The sequence below is a fragment of the Marmota monax genome, unplaced genomic scaffold (genome assembly GCF_021218885.2).
Source record: "Marmota monax isolate L192 unplaced genomic scaffold, Marmota_monax_Labrador192_F-V1.1 WCK01_AAM20220418_F8-fsc00014, whole genome shotgun sequence".
Taxonomy (NCBI): domain Eukaryota; kingdom Metazoa; phylum Chordata; class Mammalia; order Rodentia; family Sciuridae; genus Marmota; species Marmota monax.
In genome coordinates, this window is record NW_026695222.1 from 715,725 (window position 1) to 742,585 (window position 26,861).

Consider the following 26,861-nt stretch of genomic DNA (forward strand, 5'->3'; position numbering starts at 1 on the left):
CTTGGCTTGGCTTTCTTATCTAGAGAGGTGGGCAAAAAGTTACATGTGTTTTAATGGGCTTTAGTCACTCAGGGGCTGGGTGGATGCTGTTGGTGCCAAAGATGCTTTGACTTACACCAGCCACCAATATAGCAGTCAATGAGCCTTTTGTTCCCACTTGGGTTGAAGTTTTCTCTCCTCTTCCTTGAGGCCTGGCTTCACTAGGGCTACTTATGGCATGTGTATTATGAATCAAAGATGCAAGTAACACATTTTATTAAGATTTTATTATATATATTCTCTTTTTCTGGAGCTTTGCAAGTAAAAGATGGCATAAGAACCAACTCTTTATTCATTCTAAATTCCACCCTACAGAACCAGGTCATATTACAATTGCTTGATGTACAAGACCCAATAACTCAATAAATACTTTACAAAAATAATGCAGTTTTTTTCTTTCTTAAAACATAAGAAAATTAAGATTTCCCAGACTTCAGCCCCTCTCCCTTTTTTATATTTATTTATTAGAAATACACTGGTGGTGAAAAAATTAATTAATATAGCATTAAAATAAAATAGATGAAATGAGGGTTGTATTCCTTTCCCATTTGTTATGCTTTTTCCTTTGGAAAAGTGCTACTCCTTGTTTTTATGTCTGAACTGTAATCTTCTGAACCTACTAAGCTAAGAGCAGAAATTCTACTGTTTGGGGGCCTTTTGTAGAATAATAGCATTATGCTAACATTGATCTTTTATTTTAAAGCCTATTTAAAACCAGGCCTCAGATGTGCTCCTAAAAAATATTGATTTACCTCCTTACCCCCTACCCAGTCTGAGGCAAGAGAATTTTGGAATCTGAGACTCCAACAAGGTGCCTTATGACTACATAACATTTGGCTTAAGGTGGGCGATCTCATGTTTTGATACATTTCCACTGAGCTATTTATTTTTAAGGAAATCATTGCAAAATTCCCTTTCTCTTCCACTTCACTAAGCCCCTTTCTTTCTGAACTCTCTCAGAAGTGATTAAATAGTTTCACCATGACAACTCTAGAGAAAAAGTTAAGCTTAAGTCACATTTGTATTAAATAAGTTATATATAAAAACTGCTTATAATGTTTACAACTTCAGTCTCTTCCCTCCTTTGCTTCTCTTGACCACCCTGGATCCAGGTGTGAATTGAATCACACCCACGCTGGCTTCCAGGCTCCTCTTCTGGTTGCTGGGTTGCTCTTTCCAATCCTCCTGCCCACATGGCCCCTAGGAGGACTTCCAAGGAGGTTTGTAGGCACTGTACATGGCAAGGGTGGCTTCAAATGGCAGCCATCCTGGCCTGGTGCATACCCCTAGTGTAACTTATAAAAAATACTCATGTGGTATATATACAAATATACACCTAGGCAGATAAAAAGAACCAGGCACCAGGTGGCAGATCAGTGCAGTGTGTTTGTGTCCAGAAACCAGAGGTGGCCTTTCTCCACCTCACCCTCGTCTCTTTAATACTCTCTGGCTTCTTGGAACTGTTTAATGTAGTCCTCATCCGAAGGGCTTTCTGTGCACTTCTGTCCATTGTTGGGAGGCCGAGCCTCATTATACCTGCTCCAGTCGCCCTTGCAAATAATCCAGGGTAGGATGTCCACTTTGTAGTGGAGCTCAGCTGAGAACTCGGTGCTGATGAGGTTGGGTGTCCCCGCCCCTTTGCCCCTGGTGATGAGTTGCATGTTGTCGCCATAGCAACAGTGCTGGGCGGCCAGCGTGGTGCTCTCCAGGGACAGCATGGAGCGGATGCAGTACCGGGCTGTGGGTTTGTAGATCTCCAGCTTCTCCTTGGGCCCACTGGCATCTTTCCAACGGAAGTCCTTGCGCTTGATACGATCGAAGATGTCAGCCGTACTGTAAGCCACCTCGGTGGGATAGAAGCAGGGGCAGCTGGGCAGGTCATTGATCACCTTGTGCATGTACTTCTTTAAAAATTCGCTTTTGCAGCTCATCCATCGCTCACAGCTATCTGTGTCTGGAAAAGGCCAGAAAGAAACTCTCTTACCACATGTAAAACTGGCTGGCGGAATGAAACCGAAGTCGACAACTCCCTTCCTGCAGTCAGAGACCTCTGCAGGCACCTGGAACCACCAGGGTGGGGGATTCTCCTCTCCCTTGAACTTGGGAACATCTTTGTTTATAAGACGTCCTTCCAATCCCCCACTTTATGTAATGAAAGAAATTCAAGACACATAGAAAAGCAAAGGGACTATATTTATCTAATGACTACCCATATTCTATTATCTAAATTTAACTCTCATTGTATTTGCTCTATCTTTTAAATAATTATGCAGACATATGTAATTTTTTTACTCCCCAAATTTTATAGGGACCATACAAACAAAAAAACCACAAAGCAAAAGAAAGTAAGAGCTGCCCTCCAAAGTGTATTTTCCTAAGTAACAGTAGCTCCATCATCAACCCTAACAAAATTAACAATAATTCAGAGAGCTGCATTTGACCTCTTTAAATAAGTGGTGATGTGATGGTTTAAAAGGACTCGATGAAACATTTATAGGACTGAATTTTATTTCTGCTACTCACTGACTGGTTTAAAGTAGATTTAGTCTCCCAACCTATTAACCTGAGGCCTCTATGCAGAGTCATACGATGATAATGCCTTAAGGAGGAAAAGAGGCTTAACAAATAGGTCAGAGGCCAGTGACCTGTAGGCTTGAGTCAGAATCTGCCCTCACAAGTCTTATGTTTGGTTTTCATAGTATTAAAAAAAATGTTGATCAGTAGCAAACACTTAAGAATTAGCTGGTTCCAATTATAATTGTAGATTGATTCCTAGCTTCTTTCGAAAAGCCAAAATATGTATCAACACTGGGCCTGCATTGTCCATGGGAACAAGCAGCTCCAAGAACATGGGAATAACTGGCCCCATGAACTCAGTCAGCTGAGTGTGACCTTTGGTTTAGTGAATGTCTTAATTTGGGTTCTCTCAGACCCTGAGGCAGAGAGTCCAGTGAAAATGGTTCTTCTGGAGGTATCCTAGGCCACACCAGCAGGGAGCGGGGGAGTGAGACAGGGGAGACAGGGCAGCCAGTAAAAGGTGTAAATGAAACAGGTGTTGAATCCTGCAGAGAACAAGATTTTCCCATTCACTGACAATGTTCAACTTTACAAAAGAAATTTATCAAGAGTCTACCCCCCCACCCCAGCCTCCCTGGACCCTTTTGGGTTCTGGACAAGGGATTCCTGCAAAGAACCCTATAAGACTCATAGATACCTACTCCCCATAGCTTCACTGTGACAAACTCAGACATAGCCTTCCAAATTCCTGTCTTTGCTTTATAAATGATTAGCTGAACTGATTATGCTCATTGAGGGATCAGAATACAATTTTGAGGAAGACTCTCTTCTTTCTTTTTCTTTTTTTTTTTTTGAATTTTTTTTAATATTTATTTTTTTTAGCTTTCGGCAGACACAACGTTTTTTTTTTGTTTGTATGTGGTGCTGAGGATCGAACCCGGGCCACACACATGCCAGGCAAGCGCGCTACCGCTTGAGCCACATCCCCAGCCCAAGACTCTCTTCTTTCATCAAGACCCTGGACTTTGACCTATCAGCTTCTCCTTAAAGGTCCCTTCTGGAAAATCGACTGGCCTTAGAGTAAAACATCCTCTGATATACTGTCCTATCTCACCATGCTTTCTTCTCTGTTACGGTTTTGATCTTAAATGTTTCTCAAAGATCCATGAGTTAAAGACTTGGTGGCCAGCATGTGGCACTCCCGATAGGGAGGCGCTGCCACCTTTAGGGGGTGGGGCCTAGTGGAAGGAAGTTAGATCACTGGGCAGAATGGCCTTGAAGGGGATATTGGGACCTCAGCACCTTCCTCTCCTCCTTCTGTTCTTGGCCAGCCTCACCCGCAATGCACTTCCCACCATGATATTCTGCTTCACCACAGGCCCAACCAACCATGGACAGAAACGTCTGAAACCATGAGCCAAAATAAATCTTTTGTCCTTTCAAGTTTTCTCAGCTATTTTGTTACAGTGAGGGAAAGCCAACCAACACACCTACCCTGGGTTCTTCATAGCTTTATTTTCTCCTTTATAAAAGAAAACTCCCTTTTCTGGCCTAACTCTTGATGCACTTGCAGGCCATATGGTCACAGCATTCTTCCTATTGCAAGAATAGGGAGATAATATCTGCCCCGTCTCCCAAGCAATGATTCTGTGAATAAAGACCCTCCTTACTGCATCTGGATTTGTTTTTATTTAATGGGAATCTGGGTAATGTATTCATCAGCTCTTATCAATCACCAGTGAGGGGCTGCTCCTGACTTACAGCCTGCTCTCAGCAGTGGGCAGGGGGCTTGAGAGAACCCCTCACACCAAGAAACACAGGGGCTGCCAGTCAGTCAGGCCCCATTTGATATGCAGGGACACAGTGTGACTAGAGGGACATAGGTGGGTCACCGACAGCATCTGACTCAGGGAGCTGCCGTGGGTAAGATGAGGCACATCTGAGGAAGCCATCATCCATGAGGGGATGCGGAAATGCAAGAAGGGAGGCAAAGGTTAAAAAAAACCCCATACACAACAGGGTAAATCAAGGATACTTTAGGAAGCATGAGGCACTGCACTGGTCCTGGGGCATAGCAGGGCTTTGTGATGGCCACAAGTGTTCTGCTCAGAACTCCTACAAGAGGAACTGCCATGGGCACTTAGCTGACTGGCAGCCTCCAGCTATAGCACCTTTGGGTCCACCATTGGTGTTCCCCTCAAGACATGTTCTCCTGGCCTGCTTCTGGTCAATGACCAAGCCCAGTGGGGGTGCCTCCAACAGACAACCTTTGTTGGGCAATGCTGATTGGCATGGCTGAGGCTCTTCCTCCCTAGTTCTTTCTCTTCCTTCCCAGGGGTAAAGCTGTCATCTAATTTTGAAAGCCTTCTCTGCCTAGTGCTGCTGTCTCCTTTTTTTTTTTTTTTAATCATTCTTCTGCTAAATCTCATGCACATCTAATTCCACCTGGTATCGGCTACTCAGAGGACCCAAACTGACACAGACTGCAACCACAGAGATGGGGGGAAAGCATCTCAGGGAGAACATTCAGATAAGCAAAAAAATCTGGGGCTGAGGACACTTTCCCTTCCATTGGAACAGAAGGAATAGGGAAATAAAATAATTGGTGTGAGATCATGGGAATGTTGTTCAGTTTAGGCCTGTTCAGAGGGCACTAGGGAGTCTCTGAAGGTCTGTGAGTGACAGTTGTTAACTGAGCTGTGCAGCAAGGAAAGAATTCAGCCGTTAAGGGCTCAGATCAGATACCCTGGGAGGGAACAGGACATAGGACCAAAAGTGGTGAGAAAGTTAGAGCAACCAGATCTTGGCAGCTTCTGGGCTTGGGGGTAAAGAAAAGAAAGCAGAAAAAGTGACCCCCAACTTCAACCCAGGTGCCTGGGAGGCTGGTAGCATCAGGAATGGGAATCAAGTGGTCAGGACAAGGGGCAGCCTAGAATGGTAGCTCAGGGCTCTTGTGGGTAAAATGAGGAAGAGAAAGATGGGGCATCTCTCATGATGCCATGAAGCCCTGGCAGAAGTTCATGAGTGTGGGCTCTTATGTTAAACTGCATGGGATTAAACCCAACTCAATTATGTTATGTGACCATGAGCAAGACTTTTTCCCTTGCTGTGTGTCAGTTTTCTCATTTTTAAATTGGGCATAGTAATAATACATCTCTCATAAATTAGGGAAGGAGATTAAATGGGAGGTCATGTAGAGAGTTCACAGAGTTGAGTCCAGGGTGCACCCAGCTGGGATGTGCTGTTGGCTCCTTTTAGCTTTGAGTTCTATTTTAGTCAGCGTTCTTGCTGCTGTGACTAAAAGACCCAACCAGAAGAACTGTAGAGGAGGAAAAGTTTATCTGAGGGCTCACGGTTTTAGAGGTCTCAGTCCATTGACAGCCAGCTTTATTCCTCAGATCTCCAGGTAAGACAGAACAACATGGTGGAAGAATATGTCAGAGGGAAGTGGCTCACATGATGATCAGAATGCAGAGAAAGAGATTCTACTTGCCAGATACAAATATATCCTCCAAAGCCATGCTGCCAATGCCTGGTCTTCTCCAGCCACATCCCAGCCTTCAGCTACCACTCGATTAATCCCATCAGGAGATTAATTCACTGATTGGGTTAAGGCTCTCGTAACCCAATCATTTCTTCTTATGAGAGCCTTAACCCAATCATTTCTTCTCTGAACCTTCTTGCATTGTCTCACACATGAGCTTTTGGAGGACACCTCACATCCAAACCAAGTTCTATGATTCTGTGACTGTGACCCTCTGACTGAGCAGTTACTGAGGAAACAAAAGTTATGTCCTAGGCATTGCAAAGCCTAAAGAGTCTCCTTGGAGAAACAAAATTTAAGAGGTCCCAGAAAATGGTGTTATATTTTCCCTTCAGGACACAATGTCATTATAATGCATGTACCTATAGGACATCCAATGACTTATTTTTTAATCCAATTTATAATGGGTGTTCAGTGTGGTAGGCACCATTATGATTTGGATATGAGATGTCCCCCCAAAGATCCTGTTAATGCAGGGATGTTCAGATGTGAAATAATTGGATTATGAGAACTGTAACCTAATCAGTGCTTCCTAGTTTTTGAATGGACTCACTGGGTGGTAATTGTAGGCAGGTCGGGTGTGGCTGGAGGAGGTGGTCACTGGGGATATGCTATGGAAAGGTGCGTCTTCCCTGTGGTCTTCCCCCCACTGTGGCTTCCTGATCCTGCCATGACTTGAACAGCTTTTCTCTGCTGGGGCTTTCCCTTACCTTGGGTCCAGAGCAATGGAGTCATCCATTTATGCACTGAGACCCTCTGATATTTTGAGCTCCTAATAAAATTTCCCTCTGCTTAGTTATTCTCATTGGGAATTTTGGTCACAGTAATGAAAGGCTGACCAAAGCAGACATGTTATAAATGCTTTACAAATATGTAACTCATTGAATTCTACAATAGCTCTGTGAGGTGGGCGCTTACTCACTATGCTATTTTGTAGAAAATTTGAGACTGTACTAGATGAGGCAACTTGACCTTGTGCAAGTCAATCTTTTCCCATCTCTGCTTTTATGATCTTTGGTTTGCCTGTCTATATCCTTACTCCACATCTCCCCTTCCCTGGAAGGTTGATGGATGCACAACATATCAACAGGCCCCTGTATCCCTGAGTTCTAGTTGGGTTGGGTCAATGAGAGAACGCCAATGGGAAGGAGAGTGAGGTTAGAGTATTTACTTCTTCAGCTCCTTCTCATGATTGCCTATTTTCTGCATCCTCCTGAGAGCCAAATACTGCTATCAGGCAGGCTTCTCTGTGGGCTCTAGTCATTGCTCCTCAACAGGTCATTTCAGGCCAACAATGGGTCAAGGTTCCCCACTGTTCCCAGTTTGGGGATTCTGTGCAATCCCTTCTTGGTTTTCAACCACCCTGCTCATGCCTTTGCAAACAGTTCTTCACCAAATGCTCCCCAGTTACCTAATTTGCATGTGCCATGTTCTTTCTTGCCTGGATCCTGGCTGAAACCCTATGTCTACGCAGCCCTTGCGTCCTTAGCTACATACTGAATGTGACCTCGTGCATCTGGACTCACTGCAAAAAGGCAAGGGGCTGCCTGCTGTGGGGTGTGATATGAAGAGGCCTGAGAAAATCTCTCCTCCCCCGCAAGTCCATCCTAACTCCTCTTCCATTTTATATAAAATCCACACCTTTAAAGTCATTTTTTTAAAAGTCAAATGCATTGTTTGCAGAAGCCTTCTGTTCAATGCAACTCAACTGTGTGATTAGGATGAGGTGGAGGCCCTAGTAACACAGAATTTCCAAATTGCCTCCAGCTTGGTTCATGGAAATATTTGTAATTAAAATAAATTATTATCAAATATTGTAAAAATCAAGATAGGTTCTAGAAAAAACCCATATTTGGGGCCTCTCTCGGAAAAACAACACCTGGCAGTATTATGACTGAGATTCATTACATGATGGTCCAGTCACGTCTGATCCCTTTGGATGAAACCTTGAGTTTGTCATTTTGTCACAGTTCCTATCGCTCTCTACTGCCCCCTGCTGTTTCTGTTTATTTTCACTATAGGGCCAGTACCATTGTTTCCATTCCTTATTAGTCATTTTTTTCCTCCCCCCCCCCGACACCCCCCCCCCGCCCCATCTCTAGGTAGTTCTACTTAGATCCTTGCCTGACCCCTATAGTTCTTTCAGGAATGTATTTGTTCACCAAACAACGTCCTGAAAAGCTGGGCTATAAAACAAAGAGGGACTTAGGACCTCATAATTTTTGGATGAGGAGGCACAGCCTCAGTGAAGAGGTTAAGAAAGAATTTAAGGCAAAAAAAAGAAAAAGAAAACAGGAAAAAAATGGAAAATATAGGACTGTATCTAGAAGCACATAAAACTATTTTTAAAAAGCAAACTGGTACCTAAGTAGTTACTTTCAGTTTAGTTTGCTCTGCTTATTATATTTGTGCTAATACTTTCCAACAGACAAATAAGCATAGCAGAGTGTACCAAAGATTTATGAAAAATCCTTGCAGGGGAAGGGAGTGTATGATATTGAACGAATGTCCTCTTTCCCTCCCTCTGCAGGAGAACTGATTTTATTGGGGACACTCAACGGAAGCTGAGTGAGAACTGATTCTGTGGGACTTGAGCTCCTACTATGCACAGAGCCTATGCTCAGGGAAGAGGGTTGTTCCCACCTGTCTCTCACTGTGGAGGCTCTACAGTGAGCAGGGCGCCCACAGAAATGTTGTGTGTCTCAGTCTGCTGCAGAAGGGACAGGATTACACTCTCTTGCTTGGACTATATTCAATGAGCAAGAAAAATGCTGAAAGAATTGGACCCCAGAAGAGGAAAATGAAACATTACATGAATCCAAGGATGGCATTGCAAAGGCAAAAGGAATTTCTAAGGCAATAAATCAATATTTGGATAAAAGATGAAAAAAAATCTTCTTACCAACTTCAAACAGCTTGGTGGCATTAAAATCCTCACTTCCCGCAAGCAGACTCACTTCGGTGGCAGCTGTCCTGAAAGTGTCTTCAATTCCTAAACACAGACAAGAGCTCATTTTCCCCTAGTTTTTATGGAAAAAGTCACCCCCTCCAAAATAAAAAACAAATACACCTGAACAAAGCCTTTTTTGTGTTCATTACTACTCATGGGCAGAAACCTGCCAACAGAGGAAACAGTAAAAAGCAGGTAGCAGCGCATAAAATATATTAAAACCCCAGATACCATTCGCAGCATGAAATCAGATCCAAATGTGCCTGAATGAGTCCTAGTGAACTCCCTTACTCAGCCCGGGGGGATGAGGGTGGGCAGTGGGTGGGGAGGGAGGACATGTCAGTGTGGCTGTCTGCTGGCCTCAGGTGACAAACTAAATCAGAAGCAGAAGAGTGTAGTGGTTAATACTTCATCTTTAATAGACTGACTATCTGAGTTCCAGTCACTACTAGCTTTTGAACTTGGGCAAGTCACTTTGTCTTTGTGTGCCTCAGTCCTCACATCTCTAAAATGGGGAGAATTAAAGGACACCCCCCTACCCTGTACAGTTGAATGAATTGAATGAGTTATGTGTAAAGAGAGCCCAGAGAGCAGTAGGGTAAGTAGTGTTAGCTAATGTTTTCCCTGCAATATTTATCTAGCTCTGCTTGAAGATGCAGCAGTCCATAATCAAAGACCAGAAGTTGTCTCATATTTTAAAACTTTTAGCACTGCTGTTGATGCTTCAGAAAGAATGAGTTGGGCCATTCATTACGTGATCTGAGGAACTGAACCCAGCTTGCCTCAAACTTAACAGTTCTCTTCAAAACTACTATCTACATCTTGGTTTCCTTTACAAGGTAAAGAAGAGGAAGAAATGGGGGCTCATGGAACCTTAGCTTCCGTGCTGGGCATGACTTGATTTCCTTGTAGGGGAGTTTTCTGATTTTATATGAGGCCTCGCAAAGACATTTGTGAGGTTGGCCTCACAATTGGACATATTTTACAGCGTAATCACTGCCAGGCCAGGGAGACCCTGTCTGCTTCACGATTCTTTCCAGTAAAGCTGTGAATCAGCAAACCAAATAAGGCAAGAGGTCCTACAAAAGGAAATCTCTTCTTTTCTAAGGGAGCCCTGGAAAGCTGGAATCACCAGGAGCAGAGAGACAGAAAGAATGGAAGGAGGGCAGACTTTAGAAAAGAAATATGTAAACAGAGGGCTGTTGGCCATGCTGCTCTCAGTGGTACCAGAAAATAAGAAAGAAATATTAAAAATGGTGGCAGGGAAGAGACTTCCTCTGACAAGAAATCCAAATCTACCACCTTAGGTCTGGGTGACATTAAGTGCTTTCTCTGTCCACGTGTAGCTGAGTATAATACTCTTCTTTCTAGTGGAGTGGAAGAGTTTAGTGGTTCAGAACATGGGATTCTGGGTTCAGACTGCTTGGATTCAAATTCCTTATAGATCACTTGCTGCTGGTCTTTTGCCTTAGTTTCCAAAATGGGTACAATAATAAATACCTGTTTCATGAGACTCTTGTAAGGAGTCGATGAAATAATGCACATAAAAATCACGGAAATTTGCTTGATACTTAAGTACACAAAAACTCCTGTTTATCACCGTCTTTTTCTCCTTCAACTCCATCCTATTTTCATTTTCTTTTCTTTATTTCTTTTCAAAATGTGTGTGTGTGTGTGTGAGCGAGCACACATGTGCTGGGAATGAACCCAGTGCTATGGGCATATTAGGTAAGTGCTGTACCACTGAACTATATACCCAGCCAATCTCATTTTTTTCTTGCTTTATCTCCTTATTTCCATCAACATCTTCTTTATCTTTTTCTTCCTAGTCTCCTCCTCTTCCTTCTTCAAGTTACATGTCTGTAATCCCAATGAGACAGGAGCCTGAGGCAGGAGGATCTCAAGTTTGAGATCAGCCTGGGGAATTTAGGGAGACCCCATCTCAAAATAAAAGTAAAAAGGTCTGAGGATGTAGCTCAGTAGTAAAGTGCCCCTGGGTTCAATCCCTAGTACCAAAATGAATGAATGAATGAATGAATGAATGAATGAATTAAATAAAGGTCAGAGAGTACAAATTTTAGGCTTTTGTGGTCACTTATGGTCTTGGTTGCTACTGTCCCCTCCTCCTCTTCTTTTCAACCCTTTAAAAATGTCTGGGCCATTTAGAAACAGGTCCTAGGCTGGACTTGGTCCATTGGCCACAATTTAACAACCACCATTAGAGTCAATCACGATTATTTTTCATTCCCAATATGATCTTTCACCAAGTTTGCAATTGGCTTAATTTTCAAAGTACTAATGTGGTATAAAACCATAATTAAATGCTACATTTCCCCAGTGTGCTCTCTGGGTAATCCCTGGGCAACTCTCAGGTGTCACCAACAGGGCTCTGTGGTTTTTCTGTGGATGGCTACCGACGCTCTCATCCTGGCTTCCTTATACATACCATATATGTCTATTTTCATGTGCCTCTTCACTTCATAACAAATCCCACATCCAAGGTCCAAACCAACCAGAGTCCCTCCTTTAAATTAAGTAAGTACAAGCTGGCATTGTCCTTTAGGTCATGGCTGCTCCCACTGTGTGTAAGACTCAGAAAGTCCATCTTTTCATCCTTTAAGCTCATTAATAATCTCCTGTTGTCTCACTTTGTCAGAAGTCTTTCTTTTATTGAGGCGCTAGGGATCAAACCCAGACTTTCATGCATGCTAGGTAAGCACTCCAACCCTGCCCTGCGCAGAAGTCTGATTAGAGAAATGGCTGTTTGTTTTGTTTTGTTTTTTTTTGTTTTTAACAATTTAAAAATATATGTTTAAGGAAGTTAAAATGTTTCCCTTGAAGTTGAACCCAGAGCCCTGCATGAACTTACCCGGGCAGTTTGGACGGTCACAGGTTCTAGACTCGGTTGCAGTGCACGCGTAGCCACAAGACCGGGTTCGTTTCTGGTTGCCATTCCCACAGGTGACGCTACAGACAGACCAAAGACTCCAGTCACCCTCACCGTCTGTGGAATCTGGAAGGGAGCCACAGAGATGGTCATCAACCTTACCCAGAGTCCCCAGATCTCCTCTGTCAAACCATCTGCCAATTGTCTACCAGTGGAGGGGACAGATGCCAGCTGGAGCCAAGAGGCTTACAGCTCCAGGGACCATTTTAGGACTCAGCTTTGTGAGGACAGAGAGGTTCAGGGCACTGTGGTGATCAATACATGGCTAGGACCCAACCCCTGGAACATGCCTGGGGAGATTCTTATTGAGAATATATACATCCTGCAGACCATGAGATCACAGAATAATATGCTAAACAATTTCCACAGATGACTATCATCAATTCCTTCCTACCCTTTGGGGAGAAGGAGAGGGAAGATAGATAGAAAGATAGATAGACAAATAGATAGATAGATGGATGAAGAAGGAGGAAGAGGAGGAGGTGAAGGAGAAGAAGAAGGAGGGGGAGGGGAGAAGGGGGGGGAGGGGGAGGGGGAAGGAAGGAGGAAGGGAGGAAGTAAGGAAGGAAAAGGAGAGTCTATATTCTCTTTTCCTCTTTTTTTTTGAATCTGGGCTGGTCTTGACTTTATTTCCTGGCAGCTTCCTGTTTTTACCCTGGGGAATGTTGTCACTGTTAAGAAGCCCAAGCAAAACCTACAAATGGGACATCACCTGGAAAGAGAAAAATCTACCTGAAGGACCACAAAGGCCACAGACATGTGTGTGAAGCTTTTGGACCCTTCTAGACCCTCCCAGTGCACAGCTGAATGCAGCTGATGCCATCAAGAGTAGAGGAACTGCCCAGAGTTCCTACCTGAACTCCTGAACCAGTAAGTTATAAGAAATAATAAGCTGTATTTTATTTAGAGACAGGGTCTCACTGAGTTGCTTAGTGCCTTGCTTTAGCTGAAGCTGGCTTTGAATTCACAATCCTCCTGCCTCAGCCTCTCCAGCTGCCAGGATTACAGGTGTGCAACACCACACCTCACTGTTGCTATTAATTAAGCAGCAAGTTTGGGATGGTTTGTTATACAGCAACAAATAACAGATACATTAAAGGTAAAGCTAGAAATGTCCTTTGAAGTCATTAATCAACATCCATTCAACAAATATTAATTGGTCCCTCATTATATGTCAGGCACAATTTTAGATATTCATGAAGAAAAAATTTCAAAGATTCCCCACTATGGGGAAACTAATATTTTAATAAGAAAAGTGAATCAATATTAAATAACACAAAAATGAGTAACTTATATAGTATATTAGAATTGATGAATGGTGTGGGAAAAGAAAGAGTGGATCAGGTTAATGGGGCCATGTGAGTGGGAGAGGATAGTGCATCATCAAAACTTTCTCTTATCAGTAGTGAAAAATTTGGGATGGCTGGGGACTCGTCCAGTGTCATCAGGTTAACAGAAAGGAAAGCTTGGGCTCTAGCCCCAAGCCCTTGCTCTCAAAAGCACGACTCTTTCTGCTGCACCTGCACTCTGTGTAACAGTCTCTCCTGGTTAACCCACATCTTCTAATAGCCCTGGGGCCTTTTGTGTGCCAAGCACAAGGCTACAGTATGTAGGTTGCAGGAAAGAGATACCTTCCATTCATAACAGGTCATGGTGATTGTTCCTATGTAGGCCCAGCAACCAAGACTGTTGTGCTCACATGTATCTACCTGAGCTGTGGCCTTTGCTGGCTCCCAGGCTGTTGTTGACATGTTAATTCACTCTGAACACTCCTCAGGCAAACTCAGGGCTGGTAAGCCTCCTCCACCCATTAACCAGAACCACAGTGTGTGGGTGGGGAAGGTGCTTCATAGCTGTGTCCTCTTCCCTGACTCAATAGAGAGTTTGCTCATACCTCATCTGCTCTCAGAGGCACCATCCATTTTTCTTCCTCCCCCGCAAAAGATTTTTTTCTGAACTTTGATCTTCTTTTAAAAATGGTTTCTCAACTGCATGGCCAACCAGATATTTGAAACTATTGCTTTGTGTTAAGGAACTGAGCCTCATCTCTCAGGATTAGTATCTTTTATCTCTACCATCTCTTATTAAGCATCCATCCAGAGGAAGAAGCCACCAAGGGGAGCGGACACTGCTGCTTCTGAGATCTGTATATTCTTATATCTCTTCAAAATCTCCCAAAGAACACCAAAGATGTACCTGGACGATCACACAATCACAGGCTTGTTGGTGAGTTCACCCAGGTGCAATGGGTTACACCATATATGTACATACTCCATCACTTCCTGCACACACCAATGAGGCCAGGTTTTGTTCAAGGGCACCAAGAAATGTCATAAGTAATTTTATAATGTTTTTATACTCATAAAAGGGGGAAGCAAACAAGTTAAAAATAGCCTATTAAGGGCTAGGGGTTGTAGCTCAGTGGTAGAGTGCTTGCCTGCATGTGTAAGGCACTGGGTTTGATCCTCAGCACCACATAGAAATAAACAAATAAATAAAATTAAAGTATTGCGTTCATATACAACTAAAATATTTTTTTAAAATAGCCTTTTAAATCATATATATATATATATATATATATATATAAAATTTTAAACATATATAGCCTTTTAAGCATATATATATACATATATATATATATATATATAAAATTCATGACACTTGTGAAGTGGGTATCAGCATGTGACATAATTCAATGATGCCAAGCAGTGTTTTTCCTGATTTCACAAAAGCAAAGGGGCCTCAACTCTCCAGAAATCTCATGTAGCCTTTCCTTTCCATTGCAGCAATGTAGAGAGATAATTTGGGGACTTATCTCTAAACATTAAGAGTTTAACATTAAACTCACTGTGAGGCTTGTTTTAGAATCTTTGGGTGAAGTTTATTTCTTGCTTTGGTTTCTTGAATCTAAGTGATTACATGCTAATACTGTACACGATTATATGGAAAATGATGCCCTTAATTCCTCTCTCATGTCCACTCCCTTGGTTAGTCTTCCTGCATGCTGATCCCAGACTGGTCCACGATGACATGCTTTGACCAATGGGATAACAGGAAATATGATATAAATGGAGATTACAAAATGCCTATATGATGACTTGCCACCACCATATGAAAAGCACAGAAGCCTTCTGGAGGCTGAGGGATCAGGTCGGGAGAGACTCCAGCCATCCATCTGAGCATCTCAGCTGTCTAGCTGGGGCCCCATCATTGTGGATGAGGCCTTTGGAGACCATCTACCTCATCCAAACCAGACCAGACCAGATAAATAGTAAAGACAACCCACAGATGCATAAGGAAGGAACTTTTGTCCTTTTAAGTTGCTGAAATCAGGGATTTCTTTAAGCAGCAAAAACTAATGATTACAAATATATCACAAAATCCTCCCAAAATATGTTCTCTAGGCATCTGTCAGACACTGGAGCCATCAAGGATATATCTCCCATTAAGTGGCTTCTCCATGTCTTTATCTGTAATGCTCACAAAGCTATTTTAGTTTTAAACATTTTTGAACGGATTCTTTAAAGCTAGGTATAGAACTTAGATCCATTAGATTAATCAGTGTTACCAAGGCTATCAATGAAATGGCATGATCTTCCAGGAGGAGGTGTGTGTGTCAGCTACTCCCCTGAAGCCTTCATCACATACCAGTTCAGACCAACATCCCAGCAAAGACGTTTTATGTGGTTGAAGGACAGAAAGGATTTCTGATAGGGACAAATCTTGAGGGCAGTAGTCCTATCTTTTATAGTAAAACAAACTTGTTCTTATTTGTTCATCTATCAGAGAGTATTGTTCAGAGCAGAACATGAGTGACTGAGCAATAATCACAAAGATAACAATGACAGGACTAAAAAAAAAAAAAAAAAACAGTTCCAAGGAAAATTTATATGGTGTTTTGACAGTCCCTAGCATTGACAGTCCTATCTATGACATCCTCAAGGAGGGAATAAAATGATTCACAGTGTTGTGGACTGAGAACTTGGTTTCAAGGAGGCCACTGGAAATTATAAAATAGTTCTTTTACAGTTTCAGAGCATTAGAGTTCTGTGGTTCAGTAAAGTGTCACGGCAACGGAATATACATAGATCATGACAGTCGTTGGCAAACCTGGACCACTAATGCTATTGATAGTGGCTACACTTAACTCATAATAGCTCTGAGAGGTAAATGGAAATATCTTTCTTTAATGGACAAGAAAACAGGCTCAGAGTCGTAAAACCGCTTGCCCAAGTTTACACAGCTCAAACTCAGCAGAGCTCAGTTTAAATCAGAGCTCTCTTTGCTTCCACCTTATCCAATTACCCTGTCCTGGTATTCCAGCAGCTTTGATTCTGGTCCAAGTTGGGCACCCCTCTTTTATGCACTCACTGATATGACCGTAATTCAAGATAAGAAAGAAAAATGCATGAAAAAAAAAAACACTGTTAAATCTTCTGTTAAACTGGGACATGATCATTTAGAGAATTTCAATGAACTGAGTCCTAATTCGGGTACCAATAATCAGTGTCTAACTAATTGCATTGTGAACAAGTTTGAGAATGGCATGCTATCATTAGACAGAGAAATATTTATTGAGTTCCCTGTGCTCTGTAACTGGCAAAAACACAGTTCCTGGAGCTGTTCTGAGAAGTACTAATGATGCACTAATTCTGCTGGTGCTACAGAAAGCCTACAATGTGCACAGACCAAGGGAGGTTCCAGGGCCAGTGGGGTCAGCTCCACCTGGGCTCTTGCACCTTTCCTACACATACTCCATTAGAAATTACACTTAGTAAAAGACTGAAGACCTTGTGCAGTCTGAGGCGCAATGCTTGAGAGACGTGGGAAAGGACAAGATTTTCTTTAGAAAAATAGCAGTATCCTGATATCTAAGGAGGCAGAAGTGTTAACTAAGATACTCCAAAAATGCCGCAGTCTGGCTGGGCACAAATGCCGCAGTCTGGCTGGGCACACAATCACGAGCCACCACACAGCTTGTAGATTCAAACAGCAACTCTTTATTCCCGAACTCACACCAGCTGTCTACAATCACGTTCTGGGGAAATCCACGTTCTCTGCCCAAATCCACTCCCACTGGGCTTCTATCTTATTGGGTTGCGTATCTTTATAGTAGATTAGAAATTAGTAAAAAACAAACCGAAAAGATGTTAAATAAATTGTTAGAGGTTCAGACCATGGAGAAAGACATTTTAGATCAAGCAAAAGAGAAGGTCTCTTGAGTTAGTCAGACGGAGGAAGAAAATTTAAAGGAAAAGGGGTTGTTAGGAAAAAGGCCACAACAGGAGGCTGTTACTAACTCCGTTTTATCACAAGAGGGCGTAATTCAACCAACAGCCCCACCGATGGAGACAGCTGAGTGGCCCTCAAACCCCGTAGTTGATAAATGGGATCCTGAGACAGGACCTCAAAGATTAGCATGCCCTGTACTTGAACAGGCAGGAGGGCAGCGAATTCACCGTGCTTTAGATTTTAAAACAGTGAAGCAGTTAAAGGAGGCTGTAACAACCTATGGTCCCCAAGCTCCCATCACGGTAAGCATGGTCGAGTCCATTACTAACTTGGACATGACGCCAGCAGATTGGGCTAGCATGTGTAAATCTGTACTAAATGGAGGACAATATTTGTTATGGAAGGTTGCCATTGAGGAATTTTGCGCGGAGACAGCTAGGCGAAATGCAGCAGCCGGTTACCCTCAAAGAAATCTAGATATGTTGTTAGGAAAAGGACCTTATGAGGGTCAACGGCAACAAATTGAATATGATCCTGCTATATATGCACAAATTGCTGCAGACGCAATTAGGGCATGGAAGACTTTACAAGGACATGGAGATTTAGAAGGTCAGCTATCTAAGGTAATACAGAGAGCTAATGAACCTTACGCTGACTTTGTAGATAGGCTAATTCAAACGGCTGCCAAAATTTTTGGGGATACAGAACAAGCAATGCCATTAATAAAACAACTGGCTTATGACCAAGCAAATCGTTGCTGCAGAGAGGTTATTAGACCATGGATACATGAAGATTTAAACACATATATTAAATTATGTAGAGATATTAATGAACAAGGGCAAGTCTTGGCAGCTGCAGTACAACAGGCTTTAGATGCCAGGCCAAAAACATGCTATGATTGTGAACAAATAGGACATTTTAAAAGGAATTGCCCCATAGGAGGAGGGTTTAACAAAAGTAGGTATCAAAGGAATAGAATACCGGGTATTTGCCCACGATGCCGTAGAGGGAGACATTGGGCTAATGAATGCTATTCTCAAACCACCATAGAGGGTACTCCCTTATCAAAAAACGGACAAAGACCAGGTATTTATCCACGATATCGTGGAGAAAGGCATCAGGCTCCATTGCCAAAAAACGGACAGGGGGGCCCAATGCTCCAGGGCCCACAACCACAAATATACGGGGCAGTGGAGGAACCCAGCAACACCATCAGGGTAGTGCCCAGGACACATTGTCCATTAAATCCCTCATCAGACAAACCCGAGGGAGCGCAGGGTTGGACATCCGCGCCTCTGCCAGAGCAGTATTAACTCCAGAGATGGGAGTTCAAATCATTCCCACAGGAGTAAAAGGACCTCTTCCCCAAGGAACAGTAGGCTTATTATTGGGACGTAGTTCATCTACATTAAAAGGACTTATGATAAGTCCTGGGGTAATTGATCCCGATTATGTAGGTGAAATAAAAATTATAGCTAGTTCTCCAAGAGGTATATCAGTAATTTCACCTGGAGATAGAATAGCACAGTTGTTAATAATACCCAGCCTACATAATAAATTTCCTAGTCATAGTGTAGAAAGAGGTTCCAGGGGATTAGGCTCCACAGGTGTAGATTGGGCTATGTTGTCTTTAAATTTAGATTCTCGCCCAATGCTAAAACTAAATATTCAAGGTCATGAGTTTAATGGGCTACTGGACACAGGAGCTGACCTTAGCATCATATCTCGTCAAGAATGGCCCAAACATTGGCCATTACAACAAGCCACTCAAACGCTTCGAGGCCTAGGAGTGGCGACTAATCCCCATAGAAGTTCTATGATATTAGATTGGAAGGATCCTGAAGGATGTGAAGGAACTATATAGCCATATGTATTGGATCATCTTCCTATAAATTTATGGGGACGAGATGTCCTAGATCAATTAGGTTTGATGTTAACAAATAACATCAATCCTAATGCGCCCACTACTAGGGCTAGACAAGGCTTTAGGAAAGAAAAAAGATTAGGAAAACAAGGGCAAGGTATAGCAGCACCAATACAAATAGATCAAGGAACAGACAGACATGGGTTGGATTTTCAGAAAGGGCCACTGAGACAATCAAAATTACTTGGAAATCAGAAAGACCAGTGTGGGTTCCTCAGTGGCCCCTGACTAAAGAAAAGATACAAGTAGCCCATGATCTGGTCAAACAACAATTAGCGGAAGGACATATACAACCTTCCATATCTCCCCATAATACTCCCATTTTTGTCATCAAAAAGAAATCTGGTAAATGGAGATTATTGCAAGATTTAAGAGCCATTAATAATGAGATGGTTATTATGGGACCTGCTCAATCAGGGATTCCTCAATTGTCTGCTTTGCCAAAAACCTGGCATGTTTTAGCTATAGATATTAAAGATTGTTTTTTTTCAATTCCAATTCATCCCGAGGATAGTCCACGTTTTGCATTTACTATCCCTGCATTAAATCATGAAGGTCCTGATCAGAGATATGAATGGAAAGTACTCCCTCAAGGGATGGCTAACAGTCCAACTATGTGTCAAATATATGTTAACAAAGCAATCCAGCCACTTAGAAATCAAAATCCTGAACTACAAATATTTCACTATATGGATGATGTATTATTGGCACATAAAGATAAAAACATATTGCTGGAATGTTATGCCACACTTACAAACTTATTAAAAAATTATAATCTAGAGATAGCAATAGATAAAGTACAATTAAATTTTCCAATTAATTATTTAGGAGTTCTATTATCCTCAACCATGGTCCGTCCACCAAAAATTCAAATACGAGTAGATCAACTCAAATCACTTAAAGACTTTCAAAAGTTATTGGGAGACATAAATTGGATAAGACCTTATCTAGGTATACCAACAGGAGAGTTGGGACCTTTATTTGATATTCTAAAAGGTCCATCAGACAAAATCATAGAAGATCAAGCTTCTGATGGCCCAGGAATGCTGTAAGATCCTGATGCATGGACCTCAAAGGGAACTTCCAGTAGAGGAAGCTTGGGTGAGGATGGGTGAGGATGGCTGAGGCAGCCCAAGCTACTGCTCTGGTAGAAGCAATTCTATCCTCAAGATTGAAAGTGAAAGGATATTTTTTAATGATCATGAATTCATCAAAGTAGACTCTGCAAAAGTTTGAGATGAAAAAGTTGTTTCTAGCAGTGGCCTTCAAACTTGAATTAGCATTGAGGATCACCTGGTGACCTTGAATGGAAAAATAAAGAAGATTGCATAGATGCCAGGTCTCATTTCCTATACCTTCCAATTCAGTACATGGAGAATAGTGGCTTTCAACCTGGTCTGCGCCCATGGAGCTTTAAGTGACAATAATGTTCTGGACCCACCCCCAGAAATCACAATGTAAATGACTTGGTGAAAGGGCTAGCCAACACGATTTCTTTTTCTTTTTTTAAAGTTCCACAGGTGAGTATAATGAGCAAGAAGGTTGAGAACTACTAGTTTCACATAGTAGTGCTCAAGGCTTCATATCCCCCCTGCAGGTTTCTTTTAACATAAATTTCTGAACCTACCCTAGAATGTCTGACTTAGTAGATCTTGGGGGGAGCTTGAAGATTTGCATTTTTATCACATTCACAGGTGCTTCTGGTTTGGAGGCCACACTTGGAGTACCATTGGTATATAGGGAAGGAGTTAGGACCCAGCATCTGAGCCCCTCTCCTTTTAGAAACAATATTCTTTTTTGGTTTGGCTTGCAGTTAAACCAAAAATTCTCTGCAACAGAGAATTCCCAAATTCTCTGTTTCTCTTATTCAACATCACAGGCCTTTTCTTCCTCTTTCTGTCTTCCAATTTAAGAATTCATAATGAGATCTACTCTACTGTCTTAAGAGATGTGCTGCTTTTCCCCTAGAGAGTATAATGATATAGTAGTTAAGAGACAGATACTGGATTAAGAATGCCTGAGTTGAATCCCAAGTCTTGAACCTTGAAATTGAGTTGCTTAACACCTTCAAGCTTTATTTTCCCATCTGTACAATGGAGCCTGTACCTTAGAGAACTCACTAAATAAAATAGTATGTGTAAAATCCCATGAAGAGGGACTAGTGCATGGTGAGTACTTATAAACACTGGCGACTATCCCCAATCCTTTCTCTTGGAAATGGATAAATTAGATATCCTTTGGGAAAAGCAAAGTTTTCATGAGCTTCCTGGATTGAAGGGGTGTGCATTCTCTTTCTGCTCCCTTAGCATTTGATGTATATTTCTATCATGGTACCATTTTGCCCTATCAGTTATTTTTCCCTTTGTCCACAGATAGGTAACATCCTCTTTAGGGAAGGACTATATCTTACTTATATTGGACTCCCAGCACCTAGCCTAGTGTTAGATATAATTCATGCCCTTAGTGAATATTGACTGAATAATGGAATTATGTAGCTGGAAAAAAGACTGTCTTAATATTTTGGAAGTTGCCAAAATTATCTCCTAGCAAATAAAAGTGACTCTCCAATATATAACTTGTCTTTCTGTAGAAAAATGGGGTAAAGGTGATAGTGAAAATGGTGCAAGTCATCCTGGTCATATACTATTCATGCAAGTCACAAGAATATCATGAGGATGGGTGCATTTGTAAAACATCAAATATTCTTATAACATGCTACCTGAATTTTCCAGATCAGTAAAATCTCTTTCCTCCTTTCATTGGATACACAGAATATCTTTCCTATAAGGGGTCATAAGACTAGATCTTTCCAGTAGAATTTGAGTAGTAGATGTGATGTGCTGAAAGGTTAAGAGCATATGTGCCCTCTCCAGGATCCCACTTATTCCTTGGATATCAACTGGTTGCAGAGCATCTCGGGAATAACTCTCAGGACCTATCAGTTGGCGGAGTTCCAGGATGGAAGGAGGAGGCTGGATACTTGAATGACTGAATGGAGCTGAATTCCCTCTACCTTCTATCCTATCTCAATTTAAGTGAGAATTGAACTTTTACTATTTGAAGTCAATGAACTTGGAAATTGTTTGCAAACTCACACATATCCTATTCTAAAAACTAGGAAAACTAGAACTCTCAACTTAGGGGTCTTAAAACTTATTAGGGGAGGGCTTACTTTGACAACCTGTGACACACATGTTCATGTGGATTCCCAAGGGCTACTTCACTGGTGATATCAAACATAACACAGTTTCTTGGTCAAAGGAAGCAGCCATCTACATCTCTTTTATTAAATTGATCTTAATTTGAAATTTTATAGTAAAAAAATAAAAGGAAGTTAATTTAATGATTTGTTTTTAGAAATAAAACCAAAATTTGGGGCAAGACAGAAAGAACCCCAAAGACCCTAAAAAATTTCTCTCCTAGGATAATTGGGATGATTTTAAAATTATAGTCTTTTTAGAAAAATGTGGCTGCTGGTGACTCCTTGGAGCTTCTGCAGAACAAACCCTTTTTGAGGTATGCCTCGTAGAAGGCTAAGAACCACATACTATAAACTGGGTTTTGCTTGGCTCCATATCTGTTAGGCCTCATCATCCTCATTTATTCTCCCCACCAACTTTATGTTACTGGGTGGTAAACTCACCATATTCTGGCTGCTCTTTGGTTTCAAGTGTCCGGTGGCCTGGGGCCGGACGGTCCCACCCTCTGGGGGGGTTGAGGAAGTTGCTGTCGTCTGAGGTACTGTCATACTTGTAGTCCTGGTCCCCGCTGTTTGCCCTCGCCAAGGACAAGGACCTCTGCCACCAGGCCTGCCAGTCGGGGGACGGGACTGACCAGCTGGGCTTATTCTCCGGATGTTGATCTTTATCTGCTTCAGAGTCAGGACCGTCGACCACCTCTATGGTGACCTGAAGAATTCAGAACAGGTCAGGGTCAATGTGGAGTCAATAGCCTCCAAGCTATGTGACCCTTGGAAGAAAGTCTGAGAGAGTTGAGGGAAATGATTGTTTTATCCCTTGTGAGATTGTCTGGTGAGAGACAATGGAAAACACCCAGGGATGGCCAACATGATCCCACAATTAGATGGAACATGGCCTTAGGTTGGGTGAAACCAGGCCTTACTCAGGCTCCTGATTTGCTGGTGACTAAGTTGTCATCAGTAAGTCTTTAATGCAAGGGGTAAACAGGTACTCTATGAGTTCCTGAAGTGATAGAAGAATAATCATAATAAAACACAACACTCACTGAGCCTTAACTCTGTATCAGGCACTGTTCCAAGTATTCTGCCTATATGAGTTTATTAAATCTTCGTAGCAACCTTCTCTCCCTCTATGTGGCACACTGCACATCAACTGGTGGAGTCTGTTTCCCCACCCTTCCAACTTGAGCTGGCTTTATGACTCATTTTCCAGTTGAATGGATAGGAGTGATACTGGTAGGTTTAAGGGGTCTTATAACTTCAGCTTTCCTTCTCCTGGAATGTCCCTACTGGTATGTAATGAAGTCCAGCCCAAATCACTACCTGTGTAGAAGCCACATAAAGAGAGAGATTATGTGGATGAGAACTGAGCCACCTCAGCCAAATTCTAGCTCCAAGTGTGATTGGGGCCATCTTGGATCAGTCCCAGTTGTATCACCCCTAGTGATACCACATGGAACCCAGGCAAGCTTTTCCAGCTGAGCCTCGCTCAAATTCCTGACCCACATGAGCATGAGCAATCCAGTGGTCATTGTTTCAAGCTGTTAATTTTTGGAGTGGTTGCTAGACAGCAATGGATAGCTTGTGTGTGTGTGTGTGTATGTGTGTGTTGCTGGGGTCGAACCCAGGGTCTCATGCATACTAGGCAAGCACTCTACCTCTGAGCAACATCCCAAGCTTCTTATAGACAGGGAAGACTGGCACACATAGACATTAACAAAATGTGTAAGTACCTAGAGTGAGGAAATGGCAGACATGGGAGTCAGGCTCCAGAGCCCATGCTCTTACCAACTCTGCACACTGCCTCTCAAAAACTAAAGGATACAAGTACACTCTCATGAGACCGATGGAACTGGTGGTGGGCTGGAAGCTACAGGGTGTGCAGAGATATAAGCACCAGATCCTCAAGATCAGGCTTCCCCAATTACAATTTTTACTCTTCCTGTAGTTTAACACCAGACCCAGGGTCAAAGCAGATAGTCTCAGAGCTAAGGTTAGAACTTGTTCTTTGAATTGACAGAGCCTAGTTTTGAGGTCTGTCACGGGGCTGGAAGAATGCAGTTTCTTGGCTCCAAGAGACAATCAACATAGAGAAACTTGTTTAAGAATATAATAAAAGACTCATTGGGTTCCTTTGGCCATCACATAGCTCTTGCAACACCCACTGGATGAGTTATGTGCAAATGAATCAGAAACATACGCTTCAAGTAATCAGCGCAAGATGTACTGGGCAGATGCATTCCCAATTTCACACTGACCCAATGTCTGAAGGGTTTCTTGAGATGTTCTTCCAAATTGCACTGGGGTATGCCCATCCCTGAGACAAACAGCCCCTTCCTTTTGTGAAACGCGGAGGTTTGAATCCTGTTCACGTTGACATATGAAGGAAGCTACCCAGCCAGTGGTGGTCCTGGTCTGTGATTCTTAAGGTCCAGGCACAAGGTTAAGAGCATACTTGGGTGGCAGACAATTAAATGCAACTTTCACTCCTGTTGCAGGATGTCTACAAGATACCGTGAGCTTTATTCCATGCCACCACCATTACTATAGTATTGTAGGCACCCCTTGCATATTTATAAATAATTACACAGCTTTTCAAGTAATTACAGAAAAGAAAAATAAAGAAATAGGAAAACATCATATCTGTTGTATCATTGCTATTTGATAGGATGGATGAACAAGGGAGAGTTAAGGTCACTGGGACCCACAGGGAACCTAGTGAAGAAGAAATGCATAGCTGGGTGATGCAGAACTGACCAGGGCAGGGATGAGAAATGCTGAGTCTTTGAACACAACCTTTCTCCTTTGCAGCTCTGAGTGCACTGCTTGCAGACAGAACGAGTGAATAGTAACCATCATCTACAAGGCTATTTAAGGGTCGTGGAGGGAAGAGGCTGCCAAGAGCCAGGCAAACCTGCAATTATGGTAATGAAATCAGTCTCTGGGTAGGAGATAAGGGGGAATGTGCCCAACAGTTTTGGTATTCCATTTGTACTCAAACTGGAGTCAAAAGGATTGCTTAAACAAAACGTGCCCTGCAATTTCTCCAAGCTGGGAATAAAAACAATTTCATGTTTCAAGCTATTACCGTCAATACGATTTTTTTCCCCCCAAATTACTGCTCAGATCCAAACAAAATAGATTTCTTGCCTGGCCAGGCAATGAGTAGCAAAATACAAATTTACTCCAAAAACTATATCAATGACTAAATCTCAACAGCTTAGAGGTTTCTTTTTTCCCTTTAATTTCTAGCCACTGCCCAAAATGAATTACAAAACAAAACAAAAAACAAATCTTAGGATACACCCTTCTCTACAGTTAACAATGTGGAAACCTCATACTGATATCAAAAGAAGAAATCTAAATTGAACCTGAAATTTCATAGGCATCCAATTAAGAAGACAATGAGCATGCTAAATCACTTTTCAAATGATAGGGACTAGTTTTACTTCCTTGATGCTCTTACTCTGCTTGCATGTTTTTTAGTATTAAGGAATCCTTTTGTAAAGATGTCTTAAAAAATGATCAGTGTGAAAGAGCTGGAGACATGGAGTGGGCAGATTTTCCAGCTGACTCTAGGTATCTCTATTCTTTGTGATCCTTAATACATATATTGAACTTAGTATGTTTGTTTCTTCTGGACTTTTCTACTCCACCAATCAAAATGGCAAAAGAAAGAAAACTCTTTCAAAAGCTCCAGGTCTAACTTTTGGCAAAACCTCCCTAGCTTCAAGAAAGAGAATCCAAAATAAATGCCAGTTTGGAGAATTCTATCCAAAATCAGAAAAATGAGGATAAGGTCCTAGGCACTTTGATCAGCTTTTCTTCTTTTGATAGTTAAAACTATCCTCTGATTGTATCTTGTGGCACCTATGGCCATGCAAACATGTCTGTTCAAGGAGAAAAAAAATCTTTCTTTACATGACTGTTTTTAAGTCCCTCTCAATAGAAGAAAAAAAAAAGTAAGTATATTGGTTGAAATGAATACTAACCTCAGTTTGATCCAGAGTTGAGAAATGGTTGTGAATAGCAACTATGGTAATGAATTGGTGCAGTATGCCTAATATAAGGAGTTTAGTTTGACTCTTTACTCTTGCTCTGAAAAACACTTTCCATAGAGAAACTAAGACAATTCTCAGTCTAACTGATGCCACTGAGTCTACAGAAGCCATTAGAGCCATCCAAGACCTGGAAGAGTCTTCTTGCTTGTTGGCTGAGAGGACTGGGTGGGTGCATCAATATTTTCCATAAAGCAAAACAATTTCCATGTGAATACAGAGCATCCAGGGGCATGTCTGCAGCAAAGGATTATGCTAGCCTTCATTCCTTGATCATGAAATGAACCAGGAAGATTTTAATCCTCTTGTCTCAAACCCACAGATGCTCTAAAGACTACTGCGGCACCCTCAGACAACTGTGATCAGTGCTTTGAGATCTGTAGCAGCATGCTTACCTAGACATTATTGCCTGTTTTATGCAATTTAGACCCAATTTCCAGGCACAGAAACT

General features: G+C 42.0%; 1 protein-coding gene across 1 annotated transcript in view; it reads right to left on the reverse strand.

Annotated features, from left to right (window-relative positions):
* Positions 1-247: 247 nt before the first annotated feature.
* The window catches only part of Ism1 (isthmin 1), a 75,466-nt gene continuing 48,852 nt past the window's right edge, over positions 248-26,861 (reverse strand). Inside the window, exons 3-6 of the mRNA XM_046433527.2 lie at positions 22,797-23,061; positions 11,920-12,063; positions 9,003-9,092; positions 248-1,993 (exon numbers count right to left, since the gene is read on the reverse strand). Coding sequence (XP_046289483.1) covers positions 1,476-1,993; positions 9,003-9,092; positions 11,920-12,063; positions 22,797-23,061 — 1,017 coding nt within the window. The 3' untranslated portion in view covers positions 248-1,475. The remainder of the gene's footprint in view (positions 1,994-9,002; positions 9,093-11,919; positions 12,064-22,796; positions 23,062-26,861) is intronic.